This window comes from Stegodyphus dumicola, chromosome 5 (assembly GCF_044657685.1).
Source record: "Stegodyphus dumicola isolate Sdum_Otavi_A_Nest chromosome 5, ASM4465768v1".
Lineage (NCBI taxonomy): Eukaryota > Metazoa > Arthropoda > Arachnida > Araneae > Eresidae > Stegodyphus > Stegodyphus dumicola.
Genome location: NC_140772.1, coordinates 16,951,433 through 16,965,617, shown reverse-complemented (window position 1 = coordinate 16,965,617; position 14,185 = coordinate 16,951,433). Strand labels below are relative to the sequence as shown.

The 14,185-nt window shown below is 30.9% G+C and overlaps 1 protein-coding gene across 1 annotated transcript in view; it reads right to left on the bottom strand.

Moving 5' to 3' along the window:
- LOC118197064 (uncharacterized) overlaps positions 1–14,185 on the bottom strand; it is a 100,946-nt gene that overhangs the window by 59,310 nt on the left and 27,451 nt on the right. The window contains exons 6-9 of the mRNA XM_035368541.2: positions 10,455–10,564; positions 10,115–10,235; positions 4,133–4,218; positions 3,925–4,030 (exon numbers count right to left, since the gene is read on the bottom strand). Of these exons, the coding sequence (XP_035224432.2) occupies positions 3,925–4,030; positions 4,133–4,218; positions 10,115–10,235; positions 10,455–10,564 (423 nt within the window). The remainder of the gene's footprint in view (positions 1–3,924; positions 4,031–4,132; positions 4,219–10,114; positions 10,236–10,454; positions 10,565–14,185) is intronic.

The window sequence follows — 14,185 nt, the reverse complement described above, 5'->3', positions numbered from 1 at the left end:
TGAAAAATGATGGAAATTCTCCAAGTTTATTAGAATTTAGAGCCAATGAAAGATATTAAATCTTAAAAATGTTAAAGAAAACCAGTTCTTTTCAGCATTAGCTGATGAAACAACTGACATTTTGCAGATAAGCAATTTTCATTTCATATAAGGAAGGTGAGTAATGATAAAACAATAATCCATCTATAAGGAAGGATCTTTTTATCACTTACAGGATTGCCACTTAAACAGGAGAATGGAATTCCTTGACTTCTCCAGGTGTGTTTTAAGAAAATTCCAGTCTATCCATGTAATGCACATTGGCTGTGCTGTGAGGGAAATTAATTATGGTACCACTTGAAAACACAAAAATTTGCCAATCACACCTTATATATATATCAAAGATATAATCCCCTATATGCAGCAATGGTGCAAGAGAATTATTTAAATTTAATTTAACTTTACTGTATTCTTTTGAAAAAATTTTGTTTGTCTTAGCAGCTTTCAGTGCTAATTACCTAGTTTGTTTCCCTGATAATTTTTTTCAAAATTAAACTTTCAAGTTCTAATAGTTTGGTTTTCTTTAGTTTATGAATTATTTTTGCACTTAGCTTTATTTAAATTTTGCTTACAGTTTCTGTTTAAATACAATAGTTCATTTAAATTTTACTTACAGTTTCTGTTTAAATACAATAGTTCATTTAAATTTTAGTGAATTAAATTAGCAATACCATTTAAATTCCCAGTTTTTTACATATGCTCTCAGAATTTAAATGATATTGTAGATTAGTTTACAGCAATAATTAATTATTTATTTGTAATTCAATTTCATTAAAATTTAATTAACTTTAAATTTGCTTTTTACGAATAGAGAATGTTTGTTAAATTCAAATATATATATATATATATATATATATATTGTAACTATAATAGGAGTTGCTTTCTCCACTAAAGAGTGAGATTAGAATCTGAACCAAACTAGATTACAACATTTTTTTGCCCACATTTTGCAACTAAATGAAAGAAAGAAATCTATTTAAAATAAATTTTTAAAATTTAATTTATTTTAATCTATTTTAAAATAAATTCAGGTATTTTATATTTTTTTAGCAGCATACATAAGCAAAAGATATATGCATTAAATTTCGTGATAGTATGTCATCATACTGGTAGAATTAGCTTCAGGGTTAAGCCAGACAAAATTGCCTAAAATTTGAAAGTATTATTTATAATAAAATTATCATAAATAAATTTAAAGGGAAGAAGCCACATTAAATGACACGAATAACATAATAACATTAAAATGAAGTTAATTACTAAAAAATTGAATTTCAATAATCAACGATAACTGACAATACAATACAATACAATAATAACTGATTACTATTTTTTTATTTTACTGCAAAACGACAAATAAGGTATTTATTTAAAAGAAAGAAAAAGTTTAAAAGATATTGTGGTAAAATGCTAGCATACACTATGGCCTTGGCCACCATTTTGAAAACTATTGCCAACACCAAAATGACTCATTTACTGCTCATCATCATGTTGCCAAATCCCATGTGTACCATTACTAGGATTAAACTGATTTTGTTTTATAAAGAATGGGAAGGTATTTTCTTTAGTTCAGCATGCACTGCACATGCGCATACAAGTCTTTCAATTCTCGAGGTTACTGGAAACCAAAGTTGCTGGAAACTTACTTTGCCTTTCTAAAAGACAATCTGATTGAAGCTGTGAAAATTAGCTTTACACCAGCTGCCTGAATGACATTTATGTGATACATAATTTGTCAAGAAAGTTTGAAAAAAAATCACTTTTTTGGACGGAATTGCCATATCCAGAGTTTGACTAAAATATTTAAATTCCCTGACCTTCTTGGTCAATTTTCGAATTCCCTCCCTTTTTCTAGTTTTCTAGGTAGCAAGGTAACTCTGCACTTATCCCAGTACATAAAATGTTTCCCGGTAAAGTTCTTGCAAATGTAATTATAGAAAAACTTGGAGGCTTACAACATTTAAGAGTGGAAGGTTATGATAAATCATCAATAATAAGTGGAAATTTCAATCTATTATATGAAATACATATTCAAAAGTCATATACACACATTATGTATCTTATTGTTTAAACCTTTGTCTAAATGATTCCTCTAAAATTCAAGACATTAGACATACTATTAGAATTATTTCTGAAGAGGGTACTTTTTTGTAATATCCAAAATGTATTAAAATATTAGAAGATATAATGAAAAAGATTATTCCTTCAATGGACAAGAAACAAGTTTAAAAAGTATGCAAAATTACAGCTACAGAACTACAAATTATGAATTTAAAACTTTTTAAAGGAATATTATTGCATCACCTTGCACTGTCATTCACAGAAAGTGTGTGTGCAAAATGTGAGCTCAACAGCTTACCAATGAATAGTTTAAAAAATAATTGATCATAAAGTTTCGAGCACAGCAACAAACAGCAGGAGCAAATTATATAAAAGCTTACAGAAACAGTGTCGCATATAATGAGACGATAGTAACTTCAAAATCATGCTAGCAAGGGAAATCTCAAGATGCTAAAAGAAGATTAAAAGGCCCAAGTGTAGCCTATTCCCCCAAAAAATTGACCGATTAATATCTTTTTACTATTTTTGTTTAAAAAGAGTGCAAACAGTTTGCTTTTTAATCTGAGAAAAATTCAAAACTTCATACGATGCACTTTTATATGCTGAAATTTTAATATAATGTTAATTTCCAAACAATCACTAAAAAGTCAGAATTTGCATTAAAAATTTCATGTAAGTTTAATTTAAAATAATTCTGCAGCTCTATCCAATGGCACAAACAGCAAAATTCTAGAAGAACAAACAAAAGGATTTTTAGTTTGTTTACTAAATGTATATATGTATGAAAAAGTATTTTAATAAATTTTAGAAAATCTAAATCAAATTTTTAAAAAAATCAGTTTATTAACATTGCATTTCAATTTGAAGAATTTGTTCAAATTGTGCGAAATCTGAATTTGACAGCTTACCAGGAAAGAATTTAAAAGTTAATGACACACTTTTGAAATGACAAACATCATGAATGATCTACATGAAAGCTTATAAAAAAGTATTAAAACTTCCAAAATATATTAAATTTTGTAAAACATTTATAAAATTTAGTACAACTGTAATAATTTATTTTCATTACTATAGCGATTTCCAAAAGATTTATATCAGATATATAACATGTTTTTCATTTTTTTTGGGGGGGGGTCATTCTTTCCTGTAACCATTTCCTATAACAACCTTCAGTAGAATGCAATTTTTTTTTTTTTTTTTTTTAATCTCCAAGTTTTGGTGACAGCCTTTGAATTTGTATGAGATGAAGTAAGGTTGATCGGGCACTGAAATTACTGTGTTGTATATATATATGAAATTGTTGTGTTATACATATGTTTGTATTGCTAAGATCCAAAAAGTAGTGATGAATAAACTGAGTTAATTTTAATTTTAATTACAAGACATAGTTTTAACTAACCTTTTAGTTGATGAGAATTCATCAAAAGCATAGGCATGCCAAACAGGAATAGCTGTGTTTAACCTTGCATACCAGAATATTTATAAAATCATTTGTCATTATCACGTGAATCCCATTCTTGCAAATTTATTGTGGCAATAAATATATTAAACATACTATATATTTGATGAAATAAAATATTTTATATCCACCAAAATTTAATTAACAGCATACTTTAATTTGAGAAAGAAAAAAATGAAAGAACATTTTCACATTTCTAAGCATTATTTCATTTATATGAACTACTCATAGAGTTTTTTTCACTAATGAAAAATTAAATCTTCTAAATAAGTAAATACATAGTAAACATCTTTAATTAGGAATATTAACTCTAATCTTTTCAAAATTTAGAGTGAACCTCATCTTATATAAACAGCAAATGGTATTACCTGAAAAACTGAATAGCAACATGAATCTGCTGTAATCAGCAAAGGAATATCAAATCCTGAGACTGCACAAAACAGGGCCAAAACTTTTAATGAACGCAATCCAGATCTGGAATGAAAGATGAAACAAAAGAAACACTTATTATAAAACCTGATCCAACTGAAACTCTTTGCACTTTTGCTTTAAATGTTTTAGAGTAACTATTCTCACCTGTCTTGAGATAAATACACAGACAGCAATTTCTTCATAAGCAGTGCACTTATTGAACTTCCTGGTACACCACAATACAAAGTTATCTAAGTTTTAAAAATGAAATAAACATATAAAAAACCTGATAAATATTAAAAAAAAATATAAACAGCACACAATTTGATGTTTAAATCCTTAAATCTACATATTAACCTTTTTTTCTGATGGTAATAAAAATCTCCTATAAATTGTTATGCACATGTACTATATGAAGATATTTTATTCATAAAAAAAAACCTAAATGATTTATTGGTTTGGTATTTGAACAGATGTCTATATTAAAAGCAAAGATCACATTTTCTTATAAACTTCTGAAACCACAACAATTTTTTTTTTTTTTTTTTGCACAGCCCTGTATTTAAAAACTGTATTATGACAATTTAACTTTTGTGTTCACCCCCCCCCAAAAAAAAACAAAGCCTTAACTTTTGTGTTCACGCCCCCCAAAAAAAACAAAGTCCACTTAATGTTTTGCTGTGGCGTATCAGATTTAAACTATATACTGTATTTGCCAGCACATAAGACACACTGGCCTATAAGATGCATCCCTTTTTTATACATATTTTAGAAGGATAAAACTTTATTACTGATCATTATGATGAATTTACAGTATTTTAAATATACACTCATGTCCAAAATTATGTTTACATGCATAAATTCACGGATTTCTCAGAGATTATGACTTATAATTTAATGAATTTTCGTGGAATCATACATAACATGATGACACATAAATACAAAAGAAAAAATTGAAGATCACCTCATATGATATAAAATTGTAGCATGAAACAATAAAAATGGTAATAAAGTGTGACAAAGAGAGTTAAGAAAAAAAAGGAATGATTCAGAAAAAGAATTAAGTCTTACGAATTTAATATGGAATATGATCTCCCCTGACTTGTACACACATATCACAACGTGTTTTAAGGCTGGAAATAACGTTGTTAACCACAGTTTGGGGAATTAATCTCCACTCTTCCAGCAATGCCGTCTTCAGAGCATTTACATCTCTAGGAGGAGGATGTATACGTGCAATTGCTCTTCCAAGGTAGTCCCATAAGTTCTCTATCGGGTTAAGGTCAGGAGAGTTTGGTGGCCAAGGTATTCGCTTAATGTCTTCACTTTTAAGGAATTCATCAACGAGGTTTGCTTGATGTGCATGGGCATTATCATCCATAAATAAAACGTCAGGTCCATATGCACCCCTGAAAAGTCTTACATAAGGATCTAAGACCTCATCTCGATATATCTGGCCTGTCACAGATCCGCTGCTGAACACGTTGTAGGGGCGTACGTCCATCGATCATTATTCCACCCCATACCATCACACCTCCACTACCGAAACAGTCACGTTCCACAATGTTCAAGGGATCATTTCATGTTCCTGACTCCCTCCAGATGTAAACACGTTTAGAATCACCAGTTAAACTAAACCGGGACTCATCAATAAAGAGAACATGGGACCATTGATGTTCAGTCCAGTTTTGATGTTCTTTACACCAATTAAAGCGATCCCTCTTTTTCTGTGAAGACAGTAAAACACATACCCTTCGCTTTCTGGCATAAAGGCCTTTTTCATTAAGCCTTCTGTATATTATTTGCCGTGATGCAACAGTTCCAGTGGCGGCTGCAAGCTCTGAACTGGCGAGCAGTAGCCTTTCTGTTACGACGGGCAGTTAATGCCAGATACCGATCTTCAGAAGCAGTTGTCATTCGTTTCTGACCTTGTCCAGGCCTCCTTACAACACCTCCATCATTTTGAAACTGTTTCCATAGCTTAGAGACTGTCTGTCTTGAAATGTTCAGACATGTGGCTGTTTCCATGATTGACTGCCCTGCTTCTAAACGGCCGATAATTCGCCACTTTACAGATTCTTCCAAATGATACTTCGAAGCCATAACAAACCGCTTTGAGTCCCTACACACTGAAATCAAACGCTATGTTGCAGAAATTCACTCAAATATTCAGTTTGCGCAAAGCGCTTGATTTACCCTTGGATGACGTAACGCCTAGATTTGCATATGACAAACCGTTTGATTACTTTTGATTGGATAATGCTAATTAGGCTTGGTTTTCACACATTCCCTGCAAATACGGATCACATTGATTCGATATTTCATTGAATATCATCATTTTTGGGTATGTAAAGATAATTTTGGACATGAGTGTAGAATAATGCAAATACAAAGTAATACTTTCTGCAAATACCCAATTTACCTGGTAAAGAACACTTTTTAATCAATAGAGAAGGCAATTTTGTCCTATCAGCATAGCAGGATAAAACAACTGCATAGTGAGTTTTCTCATGCCCTGAAGTTTTAACAGTAACATTTTTTGCACCTTTGGAATCTATAGTTTTGTTTGACGGCACATCAAAAATCAAAGGAACCTTGTCCATGTTTCCTATTTGTGCAAGTTCAAAATTTTCTTGTTTTTGTCCATTAATGATGAATCAATGAAATTCAAATTCCACTCCATACGCATAATTGTTTCCTGTTGCAGATAATCATCTATGATGCGAGCCCTGTGTGGTCTTGCATTGTCGTTCTGTAATAGGAAAGCATCACCTATTGCCCCGGCATATGGGCGCACTTATATATCCATATTATTATGACATCCTTGATGTTTATACATCAAGGATGTCATCTTTATAAATCTGAGCATTCATGGTTTCCCTTAGAAAGACATGGAGGTCTGTGTGTCCACCCAAAGAGATGCCACACCAAACACAGACACTGCCCCTTCCGTAAGCATCTCTTTCACGGCTGTTTGACGGATGATAACGGGTTCTAGGTTCTCTCCATATCAAATAACACCTAAAATCGCTTTTTAGACTAAACCTGAACTCATCCATAAAGAGAACCACCCTCCATTGACCAAGCGTCCAGTGGACATGTTGTTGTGCCCACTGAAAACGGTCCCTCCTATGGCGTGACGTGAGCGGCACACAAATGGCTGGTCGCCTCGCATACAGACCGCCTTTGTGAAGCCTTCTACGCACAGTTGACGCTGACACCAACCTTCCGTTGGCTGCTAAGGATCTAAGAAGAGTCAGAATAGCGGTTCCATTCCTGAGTGCACATAATAACAAATATCGGTCATCGGCACTCGTCCTAGCAGTTGGCCGTCCTTGGCTGAACCTCCTAGATGCTGAATCTGTGGTTTGAAATTGCTTCCAAAGTCTATGAACCACAGAAGGACTCACATTTTGCCATCTGGCCACTTCTGTTTGACTTTGTCCTGCCTCTAGTCTCCCAATGGCTCACCATAGTAGCTCTGCAGGCAAATGATGCCTGGAGGTCATTGTTACGAATTGGCTATCTCAGATTTCTGATGTCACTGTCATAGTGAAATATGTGGGCTTGCTCTCAAACATGGACTTTTATGCTCCTCGCAGATGACGTATTCCGAAAGCAGCGCCACTCATTTGCATATCGCAGTTTTACTCAGCTACACTTACTTGGCAACATATTAAAATTTTACACGGTGTGGCTTATTTTTGAGAGAGTTATTGCTATTTTTGTGATTTTTCCTTAATTTATGATAACCAGTGTAAGTAAATGATGGAATATCATAAAAAAATGGGTATTTATTTCCAAAATTTCTTCCCCCAAAATTTTAGTAGTTTTTTTCCTTTTTCTTTTTTCTTTTCTTTTCTTTTCTTTCTTTTCTTTTCTTTTTTTTTTTTTTTTTTGTGACAAGAGCCTTCAGATTGTCTCTGATGTGTTTGCACACTACAATATGATTTACCCAAAAAGCATAGAACTTAGCTACAGGAACTGTCATGATGCTAGTAAAATGTACAGCATTATAATTCAATAGACCAAACAATATTATTTCTTTTCAAAAAGCAGCATAAAAATTACACAAAGAAAAACATGTGCTTAGATACAAACACAAAATCATCTTTGCTTCTGGCTAAACAATCCATATTAAACCTAAGACCTGCAAGCTACAAATTGTCAGACAAGCTTATAAATACCACAGCTAAAAAGGAAATTTATTTGCATTTCCTGGAAACAAGGACTGAAGGTCACTTACGCTGAAGCAAAATTTTAAATTTCTCAAATGCATATTAAAAAAGTTTTACTTGTCTTAAAAGCATTAACTTTATGGTGCCACAGTTACAGCTGTTAAAATACTGACCATTGCTGAATGTATGATTAGACATACATGTCCCTGAACTAATTTTGTATTGCACATAAACAAAATGTTGTATCTATATTCTTACATCCATGTGTGCCAGTTTTGATTTTCAATTATTTTATTTTTAAGCCTATACTTGTTGAATTTTATGCAGTATCCTTAAAATAATTGTACAATGGCAGAAAAATCTTTGAAAAAATATTATACTGAAAATGGTACAAGATACATTTCTGACTGCATCATAGATGATTTAAAATAGCAGTACATGTTTTAGCTTGACCTTTGAATCAAGCACAAATATTTCAGTAATACTGAGGCATTCTACTTTTGTTAAGATATGTTAGTGAACATAATTTATTTTATGAAGATTTTTTTAAATTTCTTCCTACAAAAAAATTAAACCAAAGGCATAGATTATCTCAATAATAATATTACACTTCTGGAAAAGAATTATACTGAAATAATGAATTAGTTTTTATGTCAACTGATGGTCATCAATCACTGATACGATCTGAAAACAGATTTCCTGCTTTATTAAAACAAAAGTATAGTTTAACAAATCTCTTATGATTTCATTGTATCGGTCATTATGAAAATCTGACAGCAGTAGTATATGCCTGAATTAGATGCTGAGATAAAAACTGTAACAAATAGTAATGGACCACAGTTTGTGTATCTCAATACAAAGAAAGGTTAAATGACTTACAAAAATGTTGAGTTGACAAAAAAGTAATTTCAGTTTTTTACTGAAATAAAATAAAAAAAAATTTCTGCACAAAAAAATGAATGTTAATCAGTCAAATATCTTCCATTCTCCTCGATGACCTTTTGCCATCTTTTTGGCAATTTCATGATTCCCCATTTACAGAATTTCTGTTTTTTATCAGCAAAAAACTCAACCAGGTGTGATTTGAAGTCATTGTCATCACCTCATTAAAAATATTCAACTTGTTTTCCATTTTTCGTATTTTTTTAATTGTGTTTTCGTATCTTCTTGTGCTTTATCTTTATGTATTGCATGCAAAATTTATATATTTTAAAAAATATGATTGGTTTTTAAAATAATTTTACTGTATTTTTTCTTTATATTTACATGATTTCTTTTTTACTAGATGATACAACTTTATATCAATAAACAATTAAATGTTGATTTTATTATATATATATAATTACAAAACAATTCTTTTAAAAACAAAACACGAACAAGCCAAGTTATTTTCGCGCAGCATTCAGTGGGATCCTTATTATGCCAATCAATTACCAATGCATATTACACTACTGATCCCCAATCGATCCCTTTAAAAGTTTACCTACCCCGCCAGAAATCCCTGACTTGGACAGTACTATTTTTGATAGCCTAATATTTTTCCCTTATTCAGTTGAAACTTTTAAGGTACTCTAAAGATAAATATTTGCTTAATTGCTTGTCATTTGAAGACTAGGCTAAAATGAAAATGAGAATACAGAAAATGCTTTTTAAACTTTCAATGCAAATAAATTTTTTTATTATCTTATTGGATGTTCATAATATTTTACTGTCCATAATTTATCAATTAAACTTTATCTGTTTAATGTAATTTACTTGAAAATCATATTAACCGTAGCATTTGTCATTATCAGTGATGTTACATAATCCTGACAACATTTAAATGTAATGCTCACAGATGTGAGGACACTACTGCACAATAAAGTAAATAAAAGTAAAGGACATACATTCTTAATTTACTATTATTAAATAGCAAAATAAATCCATAACTTGAATAAATATATAAAAATTAAATATTACTTCAACCAACCTGTTTACACAGAAGTTTCTGGAGACTCACAAAGAAATCTAAAATGTCAAGGTTTTGATCAGAATAAAATTGCACATCTTTATCAGATGCCAGAAGTGTTTCAAATAATTTGCTCTGGGAACTAGAGGAAAAAGATAAAAATACAATATATCCACAATTCTTAAGTTTTTATGATAGCAATCATAAATAGATGAGAAAATACTTCATTTTTAAAACTAAAGGCACAAAATTTTTTTCTCCTTTAAAAGAAGAAACTGAGTTTTTATATAAATTTAATGCTAATTTAAGGCAGAATTTTGCCTAATTTCAAATAGAACAGTTATTAATCATGAAAACATACTTAAAAATTATAGAAACCAATTTATGTGCCAATTTATTCGAAAGAATATCATCTGAAGCAAAATAGATATAAGCAGCAATGTCTTCCAGCGCTTCAGTAAATGCACTGACCTGCAAGAAAAATAAGAACTGCAATTCTCATAGTCTAGTCTACATAAATTCATAAATTTATCGCAACAATTATGAAAGTTATATGACTGCAGAATTGCAATGGATTATGGCAAAGAGACATAAGGCTATTTTCCTGTGGGAAGGGATGGGTTTATGTAGTCTAGTCCATATTTACTTTATAAATGACAAAAACTATCAAAAACCTTATATGCTCAGTCTGATCTATTGCTAGAAATAAAACCCCAGAAAATTACTAGTATGTTGAGACATAATTTATGAGCTTGGCTACTGTAAATCATGTTTCAAGGAAAAGCATTTTCTTTTTGAATACAAAAACTGCTTAAGAATTAAAAAATGTTGCATTACCAAAACAGGTTTTAACCAGAAGGGTAGAAAAAATAAATTCCCTTTTCTTTAAGGCATTTCTGCTGATTTTTCATCAGCTCTGGATAAGGTTAAGTTATCTGAATACAGCAAAGCACACAAGAGCTAGCTGCTTTCAAAGAGAGCTTTTTATGGGAAGATGGCTCATGTTTGGGAAAACAACCATACAGTTAACCCATTTACCTGGGATCAAACTGGGTTGTACTAGTATTCACAGTTTTAACCGATAAATTCACTAACACAGCAGATGAAGCCTCAAATGATAATTTTCATTCAAACAGTATCCAAAACCTTGTTTTCTATGAAAGTCTGCCTTGGCCTAGCTAGAATTTCATTTGATTCACACAGTAACTTACTGCTGCAATTTTACATAAGTATATCCCTCAATACCAACTATTACTGTTTAGCAGAAAAAGAGAATCAGAGTCAATAGCATCAGATTTGTTGTCATTTCTAAACAGAGAAAGAAGCAGATGAAAAATTAAATTTGCATACATGCTTTTGGTTTTAACAAATATTTTGGAAAACAGGGAAAGAAATTCAGACAATTATCACAAAAACTTTGTTCCCATCTAAAAGAAAATTGCTTCAGTAGTGATGCTTAATACATCACATGAGAAGTAAGTATGCAATTTTTGTTTCAAATCTCACTCCTCAAATAACTGTCATTAAATATTACAGATGAACACAAAGCATTATATGGCCAATAGTGTATTTCCTTGCATATAGTCCTCCTTTTTTTTTTTTTTTTTTTTTTTTTACTAATTTTATCACATGAAAATTGAGATAGGAAAACTATGCAAATAATTTAATTTCTAAAGGACATGGTTAGAGTAAGAACATAACAAATGAAAAGTAGTCATGGATGAACTACAGATAACTATCACAGTTTCTTTAAAAGAAACAACATTAAAAAAAGAATACACAGTAACTTAAGGCTCAGCCATTCTTATTGTCATCTTGGCACCTCTTTAGGCCTCAAATCATGCATAAATAATTACAGAAGCTGAATGTACAGCTAATTCAGTCAAATCATAGAATGAATATCAGTTCACCTTTGCTTAACTGTGATTGCTCAGTTCTTGTACTAGGCTGGTATAAAGTTCAACAGTTAGAAGGAAAATATTCAGTGTGACCTTCATAGGTAGTTTGCAAGTATTTGTCTTTGTTAGTAAGGTGAAATCAATCACTATGTGGATGAATCCGTTTTAAAATTAAATGGAGCTCATTCTCTGAATATACTGGATTAGGGGAAAAGTACATAAGAAAATAGAATATAACTGCTAGTAAGTGTAACAAAATAACTATTTTTGTAAAACCAAATGTGTTAAATGTAATATTGGCTAATCTCAATCACATTTTGGAAGTTAACATGTTTCATCAAATGTACAAGGAAATAAAAGCACTAAAGATGTGCAGAATAAAACTGAAGTAAAAGAAATAAAGGATTTGTTAGTTCCCTTTTCCCAGAAATGCTGGTCAAAAAAATTCCTAACAATAATGATTTACACTATCGAACTTTGAGATCTTAGGTTACTGCAAATAATTCCACTTTCAGCATTAGATTATTGTATGACTTAATGTTAGGAAGAACACTTAGGTATTAATCCATTTCGAGAAAAGCTCAATAACAAACTCTAGGTAAAGAATTACTGAGAATTCTCACTTATGTATCTCCAAATCTGCTAGTGACAAAACTTAAAAGAAAAAGACTGGTAAAAAAATACGAATGGTTCCATTCTGATTATCAAAGCTCTTGAAATTAAAACCATTCATTTAAGCATGAGTACAATGACAACCCATGAGGTTATAAATAGATTACATAAAGAAATATTTATATTTGATTTGTCCGACAGTGGCAAGATGGTAACATGGCAAATTTTAATACGGACTGATTATTTGAATTGTATTTAAAAACAAAACAAAACAAACAAACAAACAAAACAAAAAAACCATCACTTAATGGAGTACTTAATTTTGTATGAAAGCATATTTGTTTGGGTGTTGGTAAAGGGTAGCAAATGAGACAATTTTTTCAGAGGAAAAAAACGGCTAATAATTACACAGGCTAATTCGGCAGCCCACCCGTAGGAACTGATTTTGCTAGAGCCATAACCATAAAAGCACAAAAAGAAAGACAAAAGAGATTTTAAAAAAAGGCATACATTGTTCTGTTTATCTGTGCAACTACACAGACTACACACACTGAAGTGGTCTTAGATATGACAACAACTTTATCTCTTCAACATTTCTTACAAACAACAGGAAGCTCTAGAAAATTCTATTTTGATAACACAAAATCTTTTTAAAGCTTCTGAAGGATATTTATAACATCTAAAGGCATTATTTTGAAGTTATTACCTGAAGTTTATTATTTATTTATTTATTATATTAAAAATTATATTGAGTGAAATAGAGAGCGTACTAAACAACAGCCACTAAAGGTCTAATGAGGTGGGTGAACCCATATTTTGACTTGCTGCTTGCTTCCAAGATGCAATAGCATCAGTTTTCTTTTATATTTTGCAGAAGTTTCCAACAGAGCTTCTGACAAGAAGATTCTGATAAACAAACTGTATCAATCAGGGCTTTTAAAACAAATATGGTCTAAATGGAAAAAAAAAAAAAAAAAAAAAAAAAAACAATATTTTCTGCAACTGAGAAACACTTAACACTCCTTAAATCTTAAATCTTTCTTCTGAACACAACCTTGGAAAAAAATGTTGTTCTAGCAAAAAGATAAAAAGAATGTAAATTACTTTGGGACATAAGTGTTGTTGAAGATGTGCTAACAGGCAGAGATGGGCATGTACAATTTGCCTTTTTCATAATCCAAAGGCCACTTTAGAAGATCCATTCAACTTCCATATCTTTTTTAAAGTTTAACTGTATTATTTTTTCAACAGAAATGTATTCATTCATTACATCTTCTTATTTACTGGTATCAATTCTTATCTATGCCATTGTCATTAATGACAGTTAGTTTTATTACCTTATTTCGATAATAATATCAGTTGTTATTTATCAAAAATTACTTAGCGAATTTCGATTTTTTTTGGGGGGGATTAAGCTCACTAATATTAATGTTTATGTTAACTATCAGTTTGTTATTGAGATATTAAGGATCTTTGTAATCGTAAAAATAATGTTAACTGTTTATCCTTTGATTGCTGTTACACAAATCTATGTAGTCTTTAGCAAGAATTCTGTCATAAGTTGGACATTTTATTAAGTTAG